The 26,416-nt window shown below is 42.1% G+C and overlaps 1 protein-coding gene across 3 annotated transcripts in view; it reads left to right on the plus strand.

Moving 5' to 3' along the window:
- Nucleotides 1–26,111, plus strand: part of bcl11bb (BCL11 transcription factor B b) — a 36,282-nt gene extending 10,171 nt beyond the window's left edge. For 2 of the 3 annotated variants that reach the window (XM_084953025.1, XM_084953024.1), the window contains exon 3: nucleotides 21,537–26,111. In XM_084953025.1, the coding sequence (XP_084809151.1) occupies nucleotides 21,537–23,596 (2,060 nt within the window). In that variant the 3' untranslated portion in view covers nucleotides 23,597–26,111. The remainder of the gene's footprint in view (nucleotides 1–21,536) is intronic. The other variant, XM_084953026.1, reaches the window with a different exon arrangement.
- Nucleotides 26,112–26,416: the final 305 nt, after the last annotated feature.

Raw genomic sequence — 26,416 nt, forward strand, 5'->3', positions numbered from 1 at the left:
GCTGCACTGCCTAACTGCACACACACACCCACACAGGCACACACACACAGAGTCAAAGGCACAGACAGGCCACTTGATCTGAACATCATACACGCCAGCAGCACCGATCTAATGTAAGCAATGACAATAACTCAAGCACAGCCAGTAACAGGCTGCTGTGTGCTTCTTTATTTCAGCACTGTGGACAGCGCGGGGACATTTAAGCACAACCCGCCTTGCTTGCACCTAAAATACAATTTCTTATACGAAAAAAAAAGCAGTCGAACTTTACAAAGGCGTCTGAGATGATTCTCAGTGGAGGAGACATGAAGTCCATGCCATCTTATTTTTCTGAACAAACATACATGATCCATGTTGTCTAAAGTAGGCTGCCACCTGTTTAGGCCTCTGTGTGTGCTGGATAAGTGTGTAAATGTGTAAATCTTTGCTGAAAAGCACAACAGCTATAGTACGTTGTGTTTTTGTGCAAAGACATGAAGATAGCTTTCAGATATCGTTCGTCATATGCCAGTGGAGTTGAAGAAGCTGTGAGGTCCAGGGCTAAATGGAGACAAAACAGGCTTGCACCAGTGTTCAGGCTCTTAATGTTTACCACGTCGTTTAAATTAGAGCTTCCTTTTGTCCAGAAACATGAATATATTGGTATTTTTCCTCTTTTCTGCCTGCATGGTTTACCATCTCTCAGTCTCACTAAGCGTCTCTCAGCAGTTCCATTAACTTCCACGTTTACTTGTTAGACCCACTGATATGTGCCCATTTTTCAGTACTGCCCTTTTCTGCAAGTGTCCCGCCCTCTTTTCTATGTCCTTCTACTAAGCATGCCATGCTATCTCTTTTACTAGTGTGCATTAAAAATATCTTTTGATAAAGGAAAAACAAATTCAGATTCTTCAGAACAACATCAAAGGATTGAAATGTAAAGTTTGACGTAACGCTACGTCGTTGGCAAACGTTACCTTTTCCTTTCATTCAAAAAGAGAACTGCTAGCAGGCAGCCCCTAAACCTCCTCCGCCTTTGTTTGTGAAGACTTGAAATCTGATTAATGTGATATTTAAATACAGTCTAAAATTTCTAAACCTTTCATATATTCTAAGCCTTACCTTATATACGATCTGATGAATGTGTACCGCCCACTTATGGATCGTAAAGGAACTTCAGACAGTGACTGACATACTGAAATAAATAAAATAAGTGAATAAAAAATAGATAAACTTTACTAGTTAAAGGTTCTTAATGTAAAGATTTTTTTTGTTGGAGTAACAGATACAAATTACAAAACAGCATTTGTCCTTATCAATTAAACACGCTCCTTCCTGTTTAGTGAAACAATGTTGCATAAAGTTGCATCCAGCTGAATAAACTTACACTTTGAGTAAATTATTAAAATTTATATTTTGATGTATTTTCATATGTGCAATATTTTGCTATAAACTTTCAAAAACATTTGCTCTTGATTTAAAAATATACAGTCGTGACCACTGTGAATACATTTATATATCAAATATATTAGAAGAAAAAAATAGCAATGATACTTTTCATATTTTTAAAATATACTTTCAAAATACCCATCATTCAATATGTCAGGCGTTACAGAGTTAAAGACTATCACAGGTTGCAGCTGCATGTACCACTATCATACAGATTGGTTAATATCTACTGACCACAAACCTGCAACAGCTTGTTTTTGATGTACCTGCTAATTTTAGTGTACAACGATGTTGTTTCCCTTTACTAAGACAGTAGTGGGGAAAAAAATCAATTACAAAAAAAATAACCAACCAGCACTGATAATAGTAAAAGCTTTTTTAACTGTCTAGTTTGTTCCCATTAGACTTCCAAAATCAACTTGAGTGTGAAACATTGAGTAGCAACACGAGAGCAAAAATAGTGTTTTGAAAGCAAAAAAACCAAAGATGCTATACATTTTACAGAGGTGCTGAGCGAGTGTTTAAAGGAGGGGGTGAGTCAACCTGTTACAGCAGCAGTCAGTTAGTCATTCACACAGACAGTCTTATCACTAAGAGAACAGAACATGAAAGCACTCGAAGCCCCAAATGAAAGAAAGGAGGATGGCTTTGTTCAACACATTATACTGCCACTCAAGGCAGTCTCAAGTTTCAACCAAATTGGATTACATTATTAGGTCTAATTACGTCCAGTGTGTTAGCAGCTCTCACATTTGTACACGCACACACTGTAAGGAAACATCGCATTGGCTTACACGTGGTATCGAGGAAGTTTGGGGTGCGCAACCAGATGCACGCAAATATTTGCAGCACAGGAGTCGACACAAAACACACAGGTAAATTAGAGTGTGTATCTGACTTGCGGGAAGATGAAACAAGCTTGAATGTAAGCATGCTGATAATGCATGAAATGCCTGGGCCGTCCCTGCATATCTAACATTATTAACCCTCTGCTTTCCTCCCCCCGGTCCTGGATTTTTTTTTTTACTCCTCACCTGGCTGTGTTTTATAACATCCTGTCTGGCCTCTTTGTCTGTCAGCTTCCTTGCTTAAACTGCAATCATGCTGCAAGGCTAGCAGATTCAACCCCAAAAGCTGCACGTAGACACACACAAACACACGCGTGCACACACATGCACGCAAGCAAATGCATACTCGACGGCGTAGATAAAAAATGGCCCTTCTGTGCCCTGTTTGTATTTTTTCCAGAGTTTCTCTTGCTGATGCATGCACTATGTGTGCATGTGTGTGTCAGAGCTTTGTCAGACTATGTTAATATGCGTACGTGTGTGCCTGGGATGAATTTGTATATGTGTATGTGTGGGTGAAGAATGATGCGTGTCATCCAGAAAGCGAGAGGTTGTCGCAAGGGGAGTGTTAGTGTACTAAGACGACCCTGGCCCCGCTTTGAACTCCTCCTAGGACTGCTGTTGGGCCCCCTTGGAGCACTTTAAGACATCCAGCACAGACGGGTGAAGTCGCATCATGACAGCCTCTTTCTTTTTCTATCTCATTCTCTCCCGCGCGCGCAAACACGTCGCGAGGAGCTCAAAGTAAATATTTCATGAGGTGATGTGAACGACAGTGACATCCTCAAACGTCTTTCTGTGTTTCTCTCTTCGGCCCACCTCTGATCCCCCTGCTTTCGCTTTAGTGGGCATGTCACTACACTGAGATAAAGATTTCGCGCTGCTTTTTTTCCTCCTTCTTTTTTCTTCTTCTTCACAAACTCAATACGATACCGATACTTCTTTTCTTAACTGAGCCAAAGTAGCGCTGGATTCATGATCAAAGAATTCAAATGAGGCACCCGCCACTCTAGAACTGTCACACCTACATTTTCTGCAGGTGCAAAAACACGCAGAGGCATTTTAACGTAAAACACGTCTTTTTTAGTCCTAATGAAACAGGGATTTTTTTTTACATTTTCTATTTTTTTACCTGAAATGAGTCATTATGGTTTCTAGATAAAGGCCTGTGAAGTAACCTACAAAAGCAACACTGACCTTTGCTATCAAAGAGGTCAAAACTGCCACAAAATAACGGTGACATTCCTGTTTCCACACCTCTACATTAGATTTGAAGGTGTCCCTCTCCTCTCTCCTCTTCTTTCCTCTCTCTGTTTCTCCCTCCCCACCCTGATTTTTTTCTCTTTTTTTTTTTGCCCCACCACCCAATGTTCCTTTAATCACCTGGCTTGCTCTCATTTCCATATTAAATAGGCTTTAATCATGAAAAGCAATCAGGCTTTTGCATATTCATACCTTCCCCTGTTCGCCGGCTTCCCTGTCTCGCTCCAGTGCCAAGCAGCCAGTAATCAGTAGGCAGGCGGCGTAATGCCATAGCCCCGGCCCATCGCATGAAAACACACACACTGCGTGAGTTAGAAATAACTTCACATGCTACTTATGTATTATCTCTACTCCAAAAGAGAGAGAGGGAAAGCAGGAGAGAGAGAGAGAGAGAGAGAGGGGTAAGAGATAAAAAAAGAAAGATGGCGAGACTGATCCCTGATTTGAGCTGCGAATATTTGTACAGAGGCTCAAGGAAAAGTCGATTTGCATAATGACTTTGTAGTTTTGCATTAATCACATTTGCATATGAAAATGCGTTAATTACTCCTGATGATTTTTTTTTTAACTTGCTTCATTTGATGTCCAAGCTCTGGGGTTGTGATTAGGGGTCACATGGTGGGAGTTGTGGAGGTAGCGTGTGTGTGTGTGTGTGTGTGTGTGCCTTTTGCTGCGGTCTGAGTGTGTTTCTCTGTCCTTACATGAGTGTTTTGAATGCTTGCCAAGGAATTTATCTTGTGTCTGCTGTTAGGCATGTGCGTCTATTTTAATTTGTGTGTGTGTGTGTGTTTCCTAGTTTCTACGAGTGGCAAATATTTCCTTATTCCTCTGCAGGGGGAAAAAAAAACGGCGAACACTCCCTCCTCTATTTAAACACACAACACTGAGTAACACAAATTCACAGTATCAGTTGCATTAATAAATAAAACACGCTTTTTTTTTTAAAGACTCGCAATACACATGTTTGGCTCGATTTTACATTTGAAACACTGAAGTCAATTGCAAAATACGTCCAGCACGTGCATAGAAAAGTATTTCTATTTTATGCAGTTTGGTCTGGAGAGTTGGCGCGCACGCTTTTGTTTGGTGCTTTTGCACAAAGCTGCACGTAAATCTTCTCAAGTCATCCTTTCTGCACAGCTACAGGCGGTTGCAGGCTGAAAGCAAAAATAATTGGCCACTTATTTATTTGCAATTTTCAGCTTCTAACATGTTAATGAAAGAGCGAGAAGCACGCTGGACAGTGTGTTTTCTAGGAGCTGCACATGCATAGTAATACTGAACCTGTGAAAACACAGCAAATGTAGTTCCTGCCTCAGCTTTAAATTTAGGTTAAAATAATTAAATCCTTTGTGGTGGTTAAAATCTCTTTTTTTTTGCCTGTGTGTGTGTGTGTGTGTGTGTGCGTGCGCACAATTACCGTATGTGTTCCTGCCTGTGTATGGGCCCCTAGTGTTGTTGGCCCATAACACCGCGACTCAGACAGGACCACCCCAGGGGCCGTCTGACTCTGCTTGTGTCTGTCTGTCTGCTCTATGCAGCAGGGTCAACTAGGTCTATAAGCAAGCTGCTAAATGGCACAGCTGCACATGCACACTGCCACAGCATCCAACGCACGCACACACACACACACACACACAGAAATTTCAAGAAAATCCATTTGCATGTGTGTGCAGGAAAGTAGAAACATAAACTGATAAGAGCCACACACACATAGAAAACATATGTGCATGCAAGAATTCATACAGGGACTCTCATCTTCCATTAAGGCCTGCATCTCCCACCAAACACGCACGCGGGCATACACACACGGCTTAAAGGCTCCCACATGAAGGCATCAAACACTCCAGAGCCGGCTTTATGGCACTCATATGGCAACAGATTTGATATTTTCCTACCACAGCGGGGGAATAAAACTCGCCACTAATTTGGACTGCGAGCGCCACCGCTAACTTTCAGCATGTGCTGACTGACTGTGTCTTCCAGATGTGTGGACTCTTTGCTCCTTAACGGCCTTACTGAAGAGGCATTAGGAACCTCACACCCCTGGTCCCTGCTCTATATATATGTGTACATACGCACGGCGAGTGATGATGGTGCTTTGGGATTCCGACACAGGCGCAAGAGTTTGAGGGAAGTGAAGACCTTACGTTGTGCCAGTGGGAATCTGAATGTGTTTATGCTCTTTGTGTAAATAGCTATAATCAAGGTGTTTCCACCGCTGAACTTGAGCTACCCCTCGCTTCCCCTCGCTGGTGGTGACAATTGATAACAGGTGTGCTTTTATCAGTGATGGGCAATGTTGCAAATCTTTTAAAGAACCTACAGTACGTGCTTATAATTAAAGTATACACGTGCATGGACCTTAAATGGGAACTTGCACATAAACCTTCTCCCACTCTGGAAACACTTCTCGGAGAAACCTTCAAGTAAACATGCGGATAAAATCCTCACATGTGTGCTCAGCTATCGCGGAGACATTAGTGCGTAAACATATCATATGCCCCTTTCAGACATAAATGGGGAAATTTTCGCTCCCATTTTCCTATTGAAAAGTTGTGTGTGTTTGCCTTTGGGGGAGGAAAAGTGGGGCTGGCATTAGGTGTTTGTGAAAAGAAAAAGAGATAGTGCTTGTTAGCCAGTCAGACAGGGGTAATCCTACTTGCCACACCGCTGTTGTTCCTTTCCTCTTATCTTATTAGCGTCCTGCCTCTGATTGGGTGGGATGGTCGCAAGAAGAAAATAAGGAGACAGCGTTTATGTCGTGTTTTTTTTTCCACCCCTTTTTTGCAGGCTGCTTCACCGCAAGAGATATTGGAAGCCTTTCATGGTGCAATTCCTTTTATTTCATCTACTTATTTGTCTTGAGCAATTATGCCGGGAGAGAACACTAGACACAGACAAACACGTGCTGAACGCGGGCTGCCTTTATGCTGGTCTACCACTTAAGTATAAATCAGGAGTGCTCCTAGAGCAATGCTGTGATATACATGCTACTAATACCGCCTTCTTCCTACACGCTACGCAATCAGCAACGATTTACTGTAAGCAGGAAAAAGGAGGGAAGGAAAAAGCATGGGTGCAAAGGTCACCGTCGCCTCTGTTTTTTACACTTTCATTTCTTTCAGTGTCTGTTTTTTTCACTTACCAAATCAGTCATCTGATTTCATTCACTCACTCAGATTTGAGATACAGATTTCTGGGTTGAATGGCTCCACCCCATTGCATGAGAAATGACAAGCCTACTAAAAAAAAAACTTAAAAAAATAATAAAATAAAATATAACATTTTTCTTTTTTACATTGTAAAAATGATCTCCATGTTAGAGACTTTTTTTGGTGAAGTCTGGAATTACCCAGACTACAGGGGACATTTAATGGACTGACATTTAATTTATTTCTTCAGCGCTTTGAGCAAACACACCCTCTAGATGAAAGGTTCATAGTTGTCCTTCTGGCCTTATTCATTATCTTTTATTATTATGTTACCTTATAAAAACTGTGTTTCCATCTATAAGAATGGAGAAGAAACATCAGCTCTGGCCTGTTCTTTTTTTCTTGGGATGAAAGAGGGCTTGCACTGTCATGTCCATAGATGGCATTGAAGACAGGGGAGTTAACTGCTCAAGGCTAAGGGGCTACACTCTCTCCGTATACTGGCTTAATTCATTCTTTTCCAGAAAGCCCTCTTGCATGTGCCGGTCTTTCCCAGAGCAAAACAGAGCAAGCCAAAATGAAATAAAGCCTAAGATGTTATCAGGGTGATTGGTGCCAGCGGAGCTTGTCTGGGCCTGTGGTCTGGCAGGGCAGCGCTGGCCTGTACCAGTGATTGTATATGTGTGTGTGTGTGAGTATAGGTGTGAGTGTGTTTATGTGTGTGTGTGTCTGTGAACGACTGTGTGTGTGTCCTAGAGGCACTGGATAGATGAAAGCTTTCTTTAACCATAAGCTATGCAGGAGCCGTGCCAGGAGCAGGAAATGTATCAGCGTGATAAGAGACAGAGAGAAAAACGAAAAAGAGAAAGAAAGAAAGGAGAGAGGGAAAGAGGTCTGGAGCCAAACTCAGCCCTTCATAAAAATGTGTTAGGTGCACTGGCGGCTAATGCTAAAAAAATTTGTGAGTGCAGACACACTGAAAATCACACAATCAGTAATGTGTGACTAGATAAAAGCCACTTGACACAGGATATATCCATGTATTAACACTGCTTATTGGCTAGGAATAAAAAAAAGAAAAGGAAAGTCACTGTTAGCCCCTGTAGAAAGGTACCACTGATCGGTACTTCAAGTGTGAACACCACCAAACACTCACAAAGCAAAACTGAACCTATTTAAGAGCACCAATAATACGTGAGACATTAGAAAATAATCACGTTATTACGGTAAAACTACAATGTAATTATCAAACTTTTTGAAACCAGTCATTTATCTGTAAATTAAAAAAAAAAATCCTTGAATTTAAAAAAAATTGAAAATGAATTTTCTTTTTAAACTCTTTGAGAAATATTTGTTCTCATTTTGAATTTGATACCAGATTAGCAGAGGACTCCTCTGGACAACCCTCTGGAATTCCTTTGGACTGCTGCAGTTTTGAAAGAAACCTGTTTAATGATTCCTGATTGTGTTAAGATTTGAGCTGCTTAACAGATTCCATGATTTTTTCTCTCATAATGTGCCGAGTGTTTTCTGTGGGTGGCAGGAAAGGACGAACACTACTGTCGAGTTACGCTGTTGGAATGCATGCACATGTGACTTGACATTTTCTTGCTGAAATAAGCAAGATCTTCTTTTTAAGAGATGCTATCAGGATATAAGATGCTTCAAACCCTCTATTTAAGAAGGAGCGACTTTTGGCTGCTCCACAGCGGGTGGCTCCGCATGGCTTGTTTTGGCAGATTTCTGCCCTTCGTGATGCAACCCCAGAGGGACGTACGATTCAGTATTAATGGGGCCTTCATGTTTGTGCAGGTTATCCAGTCCATGTCCAGTAATGCAGTCATAAATCCTGTTATGTTTCTTTCACTTTTGCAGTTATTTCCACAACAAAATCATTAGATTTTTAATGCAGGAGCTGAAAATTACCCCATTTAGTAATGTGTGTAAACATATGTACACACATTTAGCAATCATAGATAATGTTTTCAATTTCATGTAATTCTGACATTTGTGGACTATTTGCCCATACAGTCTTTCGTAGGCATGCTCTCTCTGGGATGTACTTTTTATACCTAATCATATTATTTATTTACCCTATTAATTGTGAGATAATCCACTAGGTGTTACATTTCTAACCTTTTCCTGCCGCATGCCAAAATCTTTTGAAAGATGCCATCAAATTTTAAAGCTTATGAGTTTATATATTTTACAATCAAATTCCTCAGTTTCAGTATTTATCATGCTGTCATTTGTGAATCGATCACATTACCAGTTAAAATATGTATTTTGAAAACTCAAAGAAATGCCAGTGAAGTGTGTCAAATACACGCTCCTGATTTTAATATTTGTTCAGACATTTTACTGCCTAACGTAAACCAAAGCTCAAGTCAAAAAAGACTTAAAACAAAACACCACCCTGTCATGCTGCCCAAACACTGGCCAGCACATTTCTCAATTACATTCTGGTTAAAGTAAGTCATCTCTTTTCCGCTGACAGCACGGCCAATGCATTCAGCCTCTCCTGGGTTACAGGACAGGAAAAGTCTGAATTCTTGTGGAGGTTGAAAATACCTCAGAGCTTCTGCTGTCGTCACAGATATGGTGTAGGGCTGGGAAATATGGATCAAAAATCAGTCCTCTGCATTGTCAGTCTGAATGGTGATACAGGATATGTGAATCTCAGCATTTACTGCCAAAGTTAATGTGAGTGTTCACGAGCGAAAATCAATATTACACAACATATTTAGTTTTTGGTTTTTTGCCAGAAGCTTTTTCAATTTTCACTTTACATACGTCACCATCATTTTTTAAAATAACAACCACTTTGTTTTCACTCCTTTAGGCATAGTTTGGTTCCTTTGAAGTGGGGTAGTATGAGGTACTTATCTATAGTCAGTTTATTCCCTACAGCGAATGATCGGCACACAGAAGAGCTGCTTCTTAAAACTTACATCAATTTAGTGTGCACTATATTTAAGGGCATGTTTACCACAAACAGCCCATTTAACAAGCAGCTAAAGCTATTATATTGCTCTTGTCAAAGCCTCTAGATTCCACTAACAAAAGCTTGCAGAACATAGAGGTGCTGGGTCGTTGGGTTGTGAGATTCTTGTTCAGATTTATCGACTAAATCTTTGAAGAGAGCCACTGCTTTCTTGAGACCCATTTGGTATGTAAAGGCATGTGCAAATTAAAAACCTCCAGCCAGTGATATTGTTCACATTGGACAAAGAAGTCAATAGTCCCATGTGGTATGACATCAGTGAGTCTAAACAGGCACTATGGCAGCTGGCACGAGATCAAGAAGTCAAAAAACTATATTAAAAAAAAGGATTTAATGGTTTTGCTGTGGTGACATGAACCATTGTCGAGTCCTAGTGAGAAAAAGTCTAATTCTTCATGGTGTGTGTAGTGGGAAGAACCTTTGTCAACGAATCCAACTCTAACATGTTGTTAGCCTATGCCTTTAAACTCTGAATTGCTACTTATTGCACTGACTTTTGCTTTCCCACCATGCTGCAGGAAAAAATTTATGAGAGATGCAAAGGAAGGGGTAGAAGTTGGAGAGATACAAACTGGCATAGTTTTATGGGATAAACAAATCATCTCACCCAAATTTAATTTTAACCCTAATTTTAATTTGACACCTTATCCAGCCCTAGTGCAGTGACGAGATCTGTGTAGATTGACCGTTCCTTAAAACTCTACTTCAAGGTTCTTCTACAGACACAGCCTTCATGGATCATCAGCAAACAGGTGGTGAGCTTAGCCTTGCCTTCAGCTTACCTCCACTGAGGCCTTCAGGGTGTTTCTCAGGAAACGCCATCTTGTACCGTTCAAATCTTTCAAACTGTGGCAATAACAAGGTGGTGTGTGAAGGAGAATCAGTCCCTATTGTGTCCCAGTCTCGCACCGCAGACCTACACAGAAAAGAATAAAAACACCATATTCATGCAGTGCAGATAAAATATTCTCCATTTAAAAATGACCATCCATCTACCTATTCTTCTTCTCAATCTCTTATCTTCTTCTCGCCTGGAAAAATTGCCTGTCAATCACAGGGCTGACACAGAAAGGCAATCATTTGTGCTCACCTTCACATCTACAGCCAATTTAGAACCTTCCATGCATGTCTTTGGACTGTGGGAGGAAGCTGGAGAACTCTACACCACTAAAACTCTTATTGGCAGAGAACCTGCACAGAACACAGTCAGCAGGTCTGAATCATGCCTGTGTTGTTGTGAGGTGACAGGGCTAACCATACCTCCACCATGCTGCTGATGACCAACTAACGGTCAAGTACTCATCTACACATGGAATAACGCAGTTAGATTTTACTGTTACAGTTTATAAACAGGTAAAGTAAACTTGAATAAATAGATAACTTTAACATAGTTTGTCAGGTGATTTTGAAAATTTGTGAGGAAATGCTTTTTATTTTCCATCTTCAATCTTTCAAAGAGAAATACAAGCAGATGATTAAAACATCCTGCCACAGAACAGATGTAGGCATCAAAGCCTCAATTAATGTGGGGTAAAACAAATCATTGTTCTATGTTAATATTTTGTCAAAGCTAAGGAAAGGAGACTGTTGCTGTTCTGCAATTCCATTTTTTAAAAACTGAGATTATGTCCCACTTTGCAGTAAGATATGTAAATGTTGCACATAACTGCTTAAATCCTGCAGAAAAAAATGTATGTACATACATTTTACCTTTAGGATTTTACTTTACAAAAAAATATATATACATATATATATATATATATATATATATATATATATATATATATATATATATATATATATATATATATATATATAAAATCCTAAAGGTAAAATGTATGTACATACATTTTACCTTTAGGATTTTACTTTACAAAAAAATATATATACATATATATATATATATATATATATATATATATATAAACTAAATCCGTGCAAACATTAGATTAGTTAGATAATACTTCCTAATAATATAGGATAAAATTTTCCGGTTAGTCTCTGGCTGCCTTTAACCTCTTAACCATGTAAAAATGGCCAACACCATTTTCAGAATTGTGTATTAGTATCTGTCCACTTACGCCCACTATTAGTGATTACATGGGCTAGATAATTATTTGAACAGATTAACCTTATTCAGCCTCTAATGCTCTGCTCTCTTTGTCTCTCCCCTCACCTGTGCTTAGCAACATATAAGCCCACACCTGTCATTTGTTCCTTCTGTTTGAGAATTGTTAGCTCTTAATTTGGTACAGATTAAAATCCTCTCGAAACCCTAAACACTGACCAGAGGATTGTCCAGGCTCCTGTACTTCATGTTATCTGCCTAATAAAAGCTAGACTGACACCTCTTGCTACTTTTCTGCCATGTAATTACACAGAATACAATTAGTAGTTTAGCCTCCGTTAGTTTGCTGAATAGCATTAGCACTTAGCATTATTTACAGTTTGCTACTTAGACATCACCTGAAATGTATCCATAAGTGTCTTCTGCCAGGATTTTGAAACAGCTGGAGTGCAGTCTTTGTTCCCCACAACTGCAGGCTTTGTAAACTATCATTTCTGGCAAGATAACATTTAGAATTTTTTACTCTGGAAAAAACGCTGTATGCATCTGAAATTTCTTAGCTTAGCAAAGTACCCAAGGTCAGCTAATCTACAGCACATCTATGTCTACTCACTCCCTAACTACAAAGGCTGCTGCTTATAGGAGCCAGTGGCTGTGTTTGGAGCACAAAAAGGCTGGAATTATATTGAAAAGAAAAAAAAAAAACTCTTCAGAAATTAATATTACATTTGACATAAATTACTTGTAAAATATTAGAGAGGAAAATATATAATATTACCTAAAATATAAAAAAGACAACATTATATTGTTTTATAAAAATGCAACAGTGATTTTGATATTGGCAAAATGTAAGTTAAATCACAAAAGGCATGAATTAACTCTAGTCATGCTCGTAGAAATGATAGTACAATGTATTCAACATTAATAAAATGGGTTAGCAATGTTTTAATACACTGAATTTCCACAAAATACTTTTGTATTTGTGGAAAATGTTTGAAAAAAAATTAATATCCTGTTTTGACTTGTCCTTGTGTCAGAAGAAGTCTTTGGTAGATTATCTGGTTTTGATGAACTGTAGTTATTTTTATTTTTTTCAGATCTTCGTGCTTACATTTTTTTTACATGAGGTAATTTGAATTTGAGAGGCTTTGTTTTTAGACACAATGTGGGACAGGAGATGGTTTGACATACAGAGGCATTCTTCAGAACTGATAGGAGATAAAAAACAGAATTCCCCCTGGAGACATGACAGCTACAACTACAAATAACGTTTAGCATTTTGCCGCTGGCCTTTACTGGATCACAAGACATTATATAGCTGGGAGACATGCATAAATACATGGGGGGGTGCACAGAGGCTGATTGGTTTTAATTCATTTATTTGCATATAGAGACAGTAATAATGAAAATAAACTTTACTGATATCTTGTTTTTTGTGTGCAGTGGAGTGTAATTAATTTGATCTCAGGTACCAAACTCCAAGTATTTTCCCTTTCTGTTGGTGAAAAAAGTACAAAACCTTCAATAAACTTTTACATTTACCAACCATCCATTTACACAACAGCTGATAAACTGAAATGTTTTAAGAAAAAAAAGCAATTTTAAAACTATGTTGCAGTTTTTTCCACATTCCATGACCCTTTTATCTTTGAAGGCAAAAAATCTCAACATGTAGAGTTTTGGAACATTTTTCCTTTAAAAAGAAGATCTTTAGAAAAAATATTTTCCGTACATGTTCACTCCTGTGCTGTAATGCTGGCATCAGTGCGTTTTTTCGTGATAAATCACAGTGATACACACGAGGTATACACAGTGGCATCTGTGGCTCAACATGCTGGTTAAGGGAATAGCATAACAGATCTCAAATCATCCCCTGTAGACACCTGCATGCATGTGATGCTTCGGGGCCCTTTACGGTCACGTTTAATTGCATTTTGGGTAGTGCTAAGCATGATTTTTCAAACCCCAGGTTTAAATTTGTGAATTTTTCCAAATGTATCCAAGAAGTTCACTAAAAAAAATGCAAAGCACGAAGCCCTCAAAACGAACATCACCCAACTGAAAAATGGATGCTTTAGCTGAAAAAACAGCCCAACAAGATAACAGCAGAAGAAAAAGTAAACAGCCAAATGGAAACAAAGAGCAAATAAGGGCAAAGCAAACACCTCCGAAATGAGACACGAACCGCTGTTTCCTGTTTGATAAAATGGCCGCATGTGACTATGATATGAGAGCGTGTTGGAAAACCCAACTATACCACAAATCTAAGAGAAGCCCGTCAGCTTTAAAGCTTTCTAAGTTATATCTCGTTTATTTAATCCATATGAGCTGAAGTGTGAAAATGACTGCCCAAGCTCCCCGTTTTTCCGCTGTGCTGAGTTTTTCTGTTAACCAAGTGCACAGTTTCCTGGCTTTAGCCTCATATTTGATGAACAAATATGTACACTACCTTTCGACCCCGAGTTAGATAAGAAAAATGTAAATCTGTGGTCCAACTTTACCCCCCCTGTAACACAACTTTAGTGAACTAGCACTAATTACATGCAATCGTTGTTGTAGTCTCTCTTGTTGCCTCTGCTTTGTTCCTGAAATAGGGGAACAGAATTGATCGTTTATATAGAAAAAGGTGTTCATTAATAGTAACTCAGATCACGAAGGTCTTCTCCTTTGTGGCATGCAAGAGGCGAGTTTTATAGTAAGGTAATTAGATTGGAAGGACTTGTGTTCCATTCAAGGCCATGCTGGTGTCTTCCTGTGGGCTGTTAGTTAAGACTGGCTTCTTGGCTCCAGTGGGCAGAAGCCAGCTGGGAATCATTACTACTGCTGAAAGAATATTTCACCCCGTCACAGAATGGTAGACCGAGATATACACACAATAACAAGGGGCGCATGCATGCAAACACATATAGGGCACATGGAATGCCACATAGATACACATACATCACAAAACCGAGGCACAGAAGCAACATTGCAAAAGATATAATGTGCAACATGTCAAAGCAGACAGCTCATCCTTGGGAGACATTTGCAAAAGGATGTGTTCTTTAATACAAGTCAGGACAAACACTACATTTCAGCATGTTTGCCATATTAAAGCTCACATTTTCACATCATTTTATAATGCCTTCATTGTTTTAATTACGCACATTTCGCTCACATGTCACAAGTCAATTTGCTATTTAGCGCCGCTGAATAGCAAATTGGCTCTGTGGACAAAGTGTCCCTGTGGGTATAAGTGAAACTCATTTGGATGTAAAACCTCCAACGAACCAGTGATATCTGCCGTTTGCTCCTCATGTCTGAGACAATACGTGAAAATATTCAGGATGTTTCTATTTTAAGACATTGTAAAAATATGAGTAAAAAAACATTTACACCCATAAATTGTGACTGTGTGATGCAATTCAAGTCTCGTCTCAATTCTTTGTAGTTTCGCTTGCTGTTTCAGTAGATTACTGTAAAACTGATTGGGTAATTTTAGGAAAACAATTAATTGCTTGGGTTTGTTAGAAAGCTCAGTTTTCTAGGTTAAGAGTGTTTAGAAACCTGCTCCATGTGAAAATGTTGACACGGGCAAGCGTTTTACTCATTCACACGGCGGCTACAGGTGGCTAAACTTTGAAAACAGAACTTGAGGTTGTAAAAACCGCCTCCGCGAATGACGTATTTGCCCATTTTAGAGGGAAGGACATTTTCAACAAACCTTGTGCGAATCCACTAACTCAATTTATCAATTTGTTTGTGAAAGTGGTTTTTGAGTTCTCGTATTATTTCTGTTGGAATTTTCCCTTCATCACCCCCACCCGGTGACGCCGCCGCTACTGGGTCCTTTTTTTAAAGTTTATGTTTTGTCTGTTTTTCGCGCTTCTGTGTCATGGTAAAATGGGTAGGAGATGGAACAAGAGATTAAAGTGGATGTAATTTTTGCCTGAAAACTGAAATGCATGTGATAAAGACAAAGACAAAACAACAAAAACAAAGTGCGATTCTTTTTTCTTTCCACGCTGCGTGCAGTTCTACTTTTTCCACTTCTTTTCCTCTCCTCCCTCCTTCAATCCCCTTTTCCATCTCACTCCGACTTTCTTGCATCTTCTTTCAACCACAAGCACGATTGAGTGTCATCCATTTGTCATCATCATGTGATAGACAGCAGACCCCACAAGTGTGTTCAAAGACCTCCACAACACACACACACACACACACACACACAGGCGCTGGGACCAGTTAGGAGCTGATAGCGATGAGTCAGGCTTAGAGAAATGGCACAGAGGGCTTAGCTAATGCACTTTATGGAGCTCCCTTTTTCTTTTTATTCTCCCCTTTTACTTTATATCGTTCCCTCTTTCTCCCTCTTTGTCCTAGAACCTGAGCCAAAGTCATAGCTCTTTACTGACGGAGAGGTCTTGCCAGTTATTTTTCACAGCGTGTCCTCCGTGCCCTGGCTGGGATAGCTTGCCTCATGGCGGTAACATTCTCCCTCAGTCGTGCTACATGAGAGCCTCCTCCACTCATGCATTGCTGTGCAGCTGGACCTAGTCAGTGTGTGTGTGTGCGTGTCTGTGATCAAGTTGTTGGAGATACCCGATCCCTTATATTGTTCATTTGACCCACATAGCAAAAGGCATGAGGGTCAGGGTGGAGTACCCAGATAGCATGTACAGGTGCTTAGTGTGTGCGTGAGAGAAAAAGAAAGACAGGGAAAAGAGAGAAAACACGCAGATAAGTGAAGAGATTAAAAAAAAAGAAAGGAGGCCATAGTAAAACACATCATAATAAATATTTATATATATTTTGTGTGTGGCTCTGAGTTTGCCACAATTTAAAAAGAGTGCTGTTTCTTTAAAATCCCATCTGAGGCTGTCAGGCATTTCAGCTGGTCATATTGGCTGCAGACACATACACACACACACAGATGTATATGGTTAGCAGGCTAAAGCTGGTTTGAGTTAGCATGGAGCCAGCCACACTGTGTGAGAGCCTTACCCCCTGCCTACTACTGCCACCCTCCACAGTCTCTCCACTTATTTCTTTCTTTCCATCTCCCTCTTTCTTTACCCACCTATGTGTGACTGTCAGCAGGGGCTGTACTGTAGTTTACCGTCCAAACTCCCTATCCCCTGTGAAGCAGACACACACACACAGGCTACCACAGTTGATCTGCGTGGCCCTGTGTCTCCTGATTAGTCTGCTTCATGACAAACAAGCCATCAAGAGCAGAAAGGGAGTGCAGCACAGAAGAAGGAGGAGGAGGACGAGCGAGAGGGATAGTTGGGAGAAGTGAGGAGGAGGAGGAAGAGGAGGAGGAGAGGAGCAGAGGTTTGTGGGGGGGGCAAGGGGTGAGGTGAGGAGGCTGGGACCCCTGGGGACCCCTAGATCACAGCCATGCTAATGAGAAGCTGCTTTGCCAGCAGCAGAGGTGTCAGCTAACCCCTGACAGGTGCACACATGCGTACTCCCAGGGCTTGTGCAGGCGTGTGCACGCGCATCAGAGGCAGTGTGAGTGCGTGCACAGAGGTGGAGAGGAGAGGAGGGGCTGCAGGGGCGCAGGTTTGTGTCCCAGTGGCCTAGCCGGCGGGCGGCTTTGTTCTGTATGCAAATCTGTCGCTGTGGCGTTCTGTCGCCCTTGATGGAATGTTGGAGCAGTACAGCGAACGTGAACCCCAGGAATGCTGCAGTGTGTATGTGTGTGTGTGTGTGTGAGATGCTGAGTATAGCACATCCTCTCTACCCCAGTTGTTTTCTTGTTAACAACCAAAAACCTGCACTGGGTTATTCTTTTTTGGGTTGTTTTGCATTAAAACAACTTTGTTCTACACTTTTCATTCATGCTGTTTGGTTTGGTGCTGTCCAGAAGTTGACGGGCTGGAATTCATCGCTACTTATTTTCAGTTATGATTGTATTTCCCTGAGCTTTCTGAGAGTTAATTTGGCATCAGCGAGGATTCATTATCATCCACTCGCTGTTCTTACTCAGCAGAGAGGCTCCTGTTTGCCCCTCTCGTTGAAGGCTGAGCCTGTGGAATTCTGTTATCCTTCTGTGGTCTTATTATAAGTCCGTGTGGATTAGCACACCTGATAAAGGCCTCATAATGTAGGTGTAATGTAAATGGAGGAAGCCCATGCTTTGAAATATAAATCAGACAAGCTGGAGAGATGGAATATGTGAATTAAACACAACTCCATATGTCTCCGCCATACACCTGGTGTCTACGTCAATCCTTACCAGCCAACTACACTGGCCATATGCAAGCAGTCAATGTCATGGCTCCCCTTCCTTCACTGGCATTTTGTTTGTACTTTTTAAGGCAAAATAATGGCTATAAAAGGCAATCTGGAAAGAATAAAATCTGATGTAAAGCTCAGATCTTAGTCCCCGAAGTCTGGGTTAATTGGCCTGGTGGTTTAGTAAAAAAAAAAAAAAACAACCCAGGAGAGAAGGAGAGCATTATTACTGGCCCACCTCAGCTCCACGCATGTGCCAATGTTTTAATAACTTCCTCCAGGCCTCCTGGCCCTTAGCCCTTGTTTTGTTGCACAGGACAAAGAGTTGCCCTCCTAAGCTGGTCTCAGTTCTGTATTGTATTCCTCTCTTTCATGGGAAAAGTCTGCTGGAGTGAACACCTGGGCTGGGAGTCTTTTCGAGGTGAATCCCATTACACTAGAACATTTACAAACCACACTATTGCTAGCAAAATGAAGGAGAAAAAAAACAGCAAAATGCACTGTACCACATTACCGAATCCTGCTGTGACTCCATTTCATTTAACCTCTCTTCTCAGTCTCATTCACACACACGCTGAATGTGTGTGTGTGTGTAAAGGCTGCGTGTGTCTGTGCGCGCATGGTGTGCTGGAGTAAATTGGGCGATTAGGTCCAGCATCAGCGATCGCGTAGAGAGCAGAATGTAACTATTCTAACTGGTAGTTGACCTTGGCGGTCAGCGGTGGAGGGGTCCCTGCCTGTGTGTCAGGCAGACGACTGTAATTACCACAAACTGAAGCATGACACGGCCCACCGTGATTCTTTAATGAAGGCTTTTATTGGCCGGAGCACTGTCGAGTGACGCTCTCTCAGCGTGTGTGGAAGTCTTTATATAAGAGGAAAGAATGGAGAGAGGATGTCTGTAACATAACTTATTTGTGCAGCTGTGTGTGTCATGGCTCGTAGTCGGCGAGCAACAAGAAGGTAGTGCCCTGTGATGTTACTCATAAGGGAGGCTGCAGGCTTTGTTTTACCGCTCTCGTCCCTTTGGTGATTCCTAGATGTACCAACACTGGTATTGGTATCAGATTGATACTAGAATGATAGGATTGACACTTTGTTTCTATCCTGTGAGTTCACTGAATTGTGTTAGATTGTGTTATTTACCTCATACACTACAAAAGATGTCTGATTTTTCTTTTTGCTGTCTTTCAAGTTTATTTTATTTATAGCTTATGGCATGTTTAGCCACAGTCCTTTAGAGACAGGCTCCCAAAAAAAACGCAGTTTCAAAATATATGAAAAGCTGTGTTTTGTTGTGTTAATTAATTATTATTAAAGTAAAAATCACATTGATTTAGCGGTCGTTAAAATGAGTTCAGAACTCGCAAATCATTGACGATTCATCTCATAAGTCATGACACACTGATCTCCACTACATAAGCTGGCTTTATGGGTTAAAAGTAACAGTATTGGTATCGATATCGACAACACCGGTGCCGTATTTACTTGATACCAAAATTGGCAGCACAGCACTTGCTTTCTATTCTTTTCCCCTGTCTCGGTTTCCCCCCTCCCCCACCCGGCTTGCTTCCTTCCTTGCTTGCTTGTTTGGGAAGTTGATGAAATTTGTCTTTGGCCGTCATTAGGCAGCAGCCATCAGCTGCCACTCTATTAGCTGCCACGCTTCCTTTAACAGCATATGGCACGGCTGTGTAAGATATGACAAGATGCAAATGTGTTGTTGTAGCGGTGGGGGGCTGGAAGGTTGTGGGACTGGTGTTGTTTGATTGGATAACTTGTACTGATGAGGCCTTGTGAGCTGACAAAAATGTAGACAAAACTGGAAAAAAAAGAAATCACCAGTCCTTCTCTTAAACTCACATTTTCATCTAATATTGATCCTTGTGCATTGATGAGATTATTCAGTCTATACACCTAACTTGCTCCCCGGGGACATGTAAGCAGCCCCCGTGTGTGCGTATGTGTGCTGTCTGTGTGTGTGCGTACGTGCACGCGTGTTTAGCCAAGCACGTCTGGCCCTTAAAGTCCCTCCACCTCTCTTCTTACCCCCTCTCCTCCTCCTCCTCCTTTCCCCTTCCCTCTCTCGCTCTCTTCTCCCCGTCCAAGCTGTTAAGCTGTCCAGCTCTCCGCTGCCAAGCGGCCGTGTGAAGCTTAGCCAAACTAAACACGGGCAGGCAGCCCGCCACTCGCCCCACACATACACACAGACCTACGCAAAAAAATACATCCACATACATGTCCGCACACACGTTCACAAACACACGCTCGCGCATACGCATTAAGTAGCGGGAGTCAGGTCGTGTCCCACCCCACACAAATAGCGAGAGCGATGGCTACACCAGAGCACCACTAATAGCAGAGAAAAACAGACAGAATCAGTAAATGAGCCCCTCATTAACTCTTTCTGACCCTCTCTCCCCTGGGGAAAGCCAAACCAATCACACCGCCAAATCAGCTTCCTGTACTAGACACTGATCCAACATCAGCTTTCGCTCATCTGTTCTCCACAGCGCGAGTGTATGTGTGAATCTGTGCGAGTGTGTACAGAGGTGTAGAGAGAAGGGAGACGACGAGTGAAAAAGGAAATAGGAAAAAGGGGAAATGTGTGTTTTATATTCGTCAGCCAATGTTTCAGGACTGCTTTCGTGATCACACAAAACTTTGAGCATTACTAACTTTCCCGTCTTTGTTTTGTCCCTGGCGGGCTTCAAACTTTGGGACCACCGTACCAACTCGACTCCGCTCGCGGTAGCCACTGATGATAAAGTAGATGCAGATGGTTTGTGAGCAAACACGAGAAATGTGGAAATGCCTCTCCAGCACGAGCCTGTGTTGAATTAGATGAATCTCTACGAAGGCCCTTTTTATGAGTCACAAGCAGGCTGACAGGGCCACGCCACAGTGACTGATAGATTCATTTGGCATTATTAAGTCTCAACATTTAAAGGGCCAATTTGTCAGTGTGTGGCATATAGCTCTGTGCGTGTGTTTGCATGCGGAGTCGCAACAGATCACTTTACTGCTGTTATTACATCCGTGACGTAGAGCTTTATTTAATGTGGATACAGTGTCAGCTCTTGCTGTTTACACGTCGTCTCGCTCTTCCTTCCTTCCTTTTGAGTGGCTTTCTTTCTCTAGTTCCACATCTCACCTCCCTTCCCCAGCTGCCGCCCCCACCTCCCTTCTTCCCCCTTTTCCACTGCTGCCTACCCTTTCTTCATATGGAAATGACAAAGTAGACGAGATGGATCTGTATATTAAAGCCAAGCTGACATTAGAATTAGCATAATATGCTATGGCCTAAGGGCAATACCTGCCACCTACACTAGCCTGTAGACACATGCCCTGACTGCACATGTATTTCATACACAGAGACAACACAAAAGCCCACAGAAGACACTCACACTCCGAAAAACAATGCGCAGTTCATTTGCTTGTGTCTATTAAAATATTATGGGTTGGTTTAGTTGTCGAAGGAAAAAAATGATTTTTGAGTTTCTTTTTTCATCACTGATGGTGATTTTTTTTCCTCTCTTGGTCCACAGAAAAAGATGAGCCATCCAGCTACATCTGTACTACGTGTAAGCAGACCTTCACCAGTGCCTGGTTTCTGCTTCAGCACGCCCAGCACACCCATGGCATCCGCATCTACCTGGACAACCACCCAGTCAACTGCTCCCTCACTCCACGCATGGCTCTTCCTCCACCCCCAGGAGCTGACGCCTTGCCCCGTTCCCCTCTCCCCACTTTCCTTGGTGATGCCAACAACCCATTCCACCTCCTCCGCATGGCTGCACCCCAGCTCAGGGATCACCCCCATCCTCCGGGTTACATGGAGACGCGGCTGCCCGCGACACCGCCCTTTGTCAGCCCACCGCCTCCCCCAAGACCACCTCGTGAGCGGCTGGGCCCAGAGGAAATGGGGCTGCTGTCACAGCACCCCAGTGCCTTCGAGAGGGTGATGCGAATGACCCCCATGGAGCCCCCGCCCATGGACTTCTCCCGTCGGCTGAGGGAACTGGCAGGCAACACAACCAACAACGGTGGACCCACGCCTCCTCTCTCACCCAACCGTGTGCCACCCATGCATCGCCTCCTGAGTCCCACGCTTTTCCAGCCCGGATCCCAGCTCCCGGCGTTTCTTACCTATCCCCCTCAGCCACCCACCTCTCAGGGGGGACACGGCTCTTCGAGCCCTCCTGACACACAGGGTCAGAACCAGGCCCCGGGGAAATCGAAATCCTGCGAGTTCTGTGGCAAGATTTTCAAGTTCCAGAGCAACCTGATCGTCCACAGACGCAGTCACACAGGTGAGAGGCCGTACAAGTGTCATCTATGTGATCACGCCTGCTCTCAGGCCAGCAAGCTTAAAAGGCACATGAAGACACATATGCACAACAAGTCTGGGGCCATAACCGGCTCACCAGAACAGGGAAATAGAGGGGAGGGGGGAGAGGGTGAAGAGAAGAATAGGGAGGGAGATGCAAGAGGAATGGGGATGGACAATGAGGAGGAGGAGGAAGAAGAGGAAGAAGAAGAGGAGGAGGAAGAGGAAGAGGAGGAAGAACTGCAAAATGGCAGTCGGCCAGATTCCAACTTAAGCGAGGACTCCCAAGAGTTCACCCAGAACAGAGAAAATGGCTCGAGACAGTCTCCCAGTGAGAAGCCCCCGAGTGGGGATAGAGTAAATGACAGTGGCGGGGTGGGCATCATGCACCCCTACAACCATCTGGACAATCACCTTAGACTTAACCCTAACAAGAGAAGCTTGGAGAGACAACCTAACGGCGACGGCGGACAGGGGGTTGAAGGAGAACGAGAAAATGAGAGGGAACCTGACAGACAGCGAGAGGAGCAGGAGGACCAGAGGCCTGTGATGAATGGCAGAATCAGCGTATCTGAAGCAGAGTGCTTTCCCGGGCTGTTCCAGAGGCGGCCCACCCCCATCACCAGCCCGAGCCCCTCCAACAACAAGAGGATCAAGATAGAGAAAGAACAGCTGGAGATTCCCCCGACCATACCTCTCATTTCCCCGGAAAACGTCTACTCTCAGCTGCTGGCTGGCTACGCTGCTTCGCGCCACTTCATCAGAGAACCTTTCTTGGGATTCACTGACTCCCGTCAGTCGCCGTTTGCCACCTCCTCGGAGCACTCCTCTTCAGAAACGGGAAGCCTCCGTTTCTCCACCCCACCTGGGGAGCTAATGGAAGGCGGGAGTGCCTCAGGGCGCAGTGGCAGCAGCACCCCACACCTCCTGCGGGGACCCGGACCTGGCAGGCCTCCAAGCTCCAAAGAGAGGAGGAACGACACCTGTGAGTTCTGCGGCAAGGTGTTCAAGAACTGCAGCAACCTGACGGTGCACCGACGCAGCCACACGGGGGAACGGCCCTACAAGTGTGACCTGTGCAGCTACGCCTGCGCCCAGAGCTCCAAGCTGACGCGCCATATGAAGACCCACGGGCAATATGGAAAAGAGGTATACCGTTGCGACATCTGCCACATGCCCTTCAGTGTCTACAGCACACTGGAGAAACACATGAAGAAATGGCATGGTGAACACTTGATGGCCAGCGAGGTCAAATTGGAGCAAGCAGACAGAAGTTAAGCCAGCAACCATTAGTTACACAGCATACAGTGTACCCAAACACTCTCTCTCACACACACACACACACACACACACAGACACACACACACACACACAAAATCCTTATAACCACTTTCTGCAATGGGGCTTGGCTGGATAATCTCTCTAGAAAATGTTTTGAGAATGATTGATGTTCATCCTTTTTTCTTTCTTCTTTCTTTTCCTCGTCACAGAAACTGCCACCTGAGAATATAAACAAAGGGAAACTTTAATGAGAACTTGCCTAGAATGCCTAACTAGGTGTTTCTTGGCAAACCGTCTGAGGATTTTATCAGTTAGGAATCCATGGAGCCTTTCTACTGTGCAATAATTTCTGTATTTATTGGATTTTTGTAATGATATTTGGCATGTGCAGGTACATCTTTGTGGGATTTCATATGGAGTTAGTTTTGAAATGTGCTTAAAAAAATAGAATTTTCTTTACAAAAATGTGATAAAAGAAGTCACCCTTAATACAAATTTTCATTCTTTTTTCCTGTAAGGAAGCTTATTATCAAGTGAGAATAAATTTGTGTGAAGCAGATAGCTTTTAAAAGTAAGATAAATAAATAAATAAATAATTGTTTTCTATATTAACTGCAGCAGCGGACTACAATCCATTCCCTTCGTACAGGCTCAAAGCACTGAATGTCAGCCTGACAATAAAACAATATGGCGGATTTTTAAAAAAATCCAGCATTACCTTAGAGATCTGGTGAGTTCCTATTAATTTATTCAGGGAATTATTATTATTTTTTTGTCCTTTTCAACATTGGCATGTGAATAATTTGAAAATGCAGTTACTGTATTGCTGTCCTTGCTTCACAAAGGACATAAATAAAGGTTGCACTTGATGGAGAAACCCTTAACTGATGCTCAGTACATTCCCAGTGTAGGTTAAAACCACCATATTTAATATGTTGAATAAATTGAGACTACTTGTGATTAATGTGAGAAGGAGAACAGTCCTGTTTATGGTTTGTAAATATATTATTTTTTTTTATATATGTAAAAGTAGCCCTGACTGACCATGAAATATGGCCGAGACTAAACAATCAGAAGACCAGCTGCTTGCGTCATCCACAGTATATGCTAAATGTAACTACCATACATTATTGCTTTATCAGACTGTCCGAGTACCCACGACCCCACCTGATGTGTGCTTTACTTAAAGGTAATTTGTTAATCCAAACCTGCTTCAACACTCTCTAAATCGTTCTCCATCTCCCGCTCATGTCTGGCACGGCGACTCTCTCTGACCCAGGTCGACTTCCTGTGTTCCCCTCACGGCGCACAAAATGGTTTCAGATGAAATTCATATCAGTCCGCGTAAAGCGTGCGTTCTCCTCTCGGCGGCGCGCTCTAAGCCCTTCTCTGTGACGGCGTCTTTTCACAGTTCACTAGCTCAGATTCGTGTATTAGCGCTGCTTTTAAAGGGAAGCCTGTTCATTCGCCTCACAAAGTGATACGGGTTTAACTGTCAGTAACAGATTTTGAGACAATGTGCGAGTTCGTGTCTTCTGGGGATTGGAGTTTTTATTTTCTGCATCGTTCATTCTGAAATGAATCTGTAATATATATATATATATATATATATATATATATATATATATATATAAAGAGAGGCTGAATGAGTTATGATAATTTTGAGCACAGCTGCACTAAGGGATGGCCGGCCGACCTTGAGTAGGGGGCTATTCTCAGAGCATAAAATGAAAGATTGGAACTGAGAAATGGAGATGTGAGAGAAAGAAATGGAGGGAGAGAGAGCAAGACCTTGACCAGGGAGAATAGTCATTCAAATGAAATTGGGAGCATATGAAAAGTGTATTTTTTTTCTGTAACCAAATGCACATCTACTCGCCACATCTTATAACAGACCATCAGAGTGAGACAGAGTGAGCGTGAGAGGGGAGGGAGACAGCAAAGCCACATGAAAGGAGATTGAGAATACATCTTTCATTTTACTACTGCAAATCTCAATCATCAAAAGCATTGTCACTTGAAGATTTGACCTCCCATTTTGGCCTATTTTCAGGTTTTATCTGTGCCATTTAGTTTTTTAAAGAAACTGAACTACGCGGTACCTTGAATTCAAAGTGCTCTTTGTTTCTTTTAATGATTTTCGAAAAGGAACAAGCTGTCGAGCTCTTCATAAGCTATCCACTTACCTGCTAGTTTGACGTATTTTATCAAATCGACTTGAAAAGCGAGACTGCCCGAAGAGCTACTTTCAGTTTGCTTACACGTGTTGACGCACGACTGCAAAAGAATCAAGGTTCTGTCGAGAACGCGCACGTTCCCCCGAAAGCCCAGTTTCAGACTTAGGCCAAAGTGAGTCGTGCAACTGGAAGAGTGGAGCCCTCACAGTGTCCCAAACACACACACACACATGGACATTCAGTCTTACAATATGTTTACAGTGTTGAAGTATGCCATTAATGAAATACTCTGTGTAAGTGTTTAAAAATGATAATAAACTATTGTTTTCCTCCAATGTTTTCTCAAATGATTTGAATGCCATAGCAGTTTTTGTATGATTGTCCTGGTGGAGGGATTTTATCTACATGAATATATTTCTGTATGATTGCTTGTTCACTCTATGAACAGATTTTTTGGTTTATTTTTTAATGTAATATTGCAGAATCATGCCAGGTTATCATTTTTTTCTAACAGTGGTGCCATTATTGACTTTTGGTATCTTCATCTTTTTAAGTTTTTTTTTTTTTCACTTTTCTTTTTTTTAAATGAATTTGCTGTTTTTTTTGTGAAGCTATGCTCCACGGGTGTAAAATAAAATGA

The sequence above is a fragment of the Perissodus microlepis genome, chromosome 15 (genome assembly GCF_051167445.1).
Source record: "Perissodus microlepis isolate ML-2025 ecotype Zambia chromosome 15, ASM5116744v1, whole genome shotgun sequence".
In the NCBI taxonomy this organism is placed as follows: domain Eukaryota; kingdom Metazoa; phylum Chordata; class Actinopteri; order Cichliformes; family Cichlidae; genus Perissodus; species Perissodus microlepis.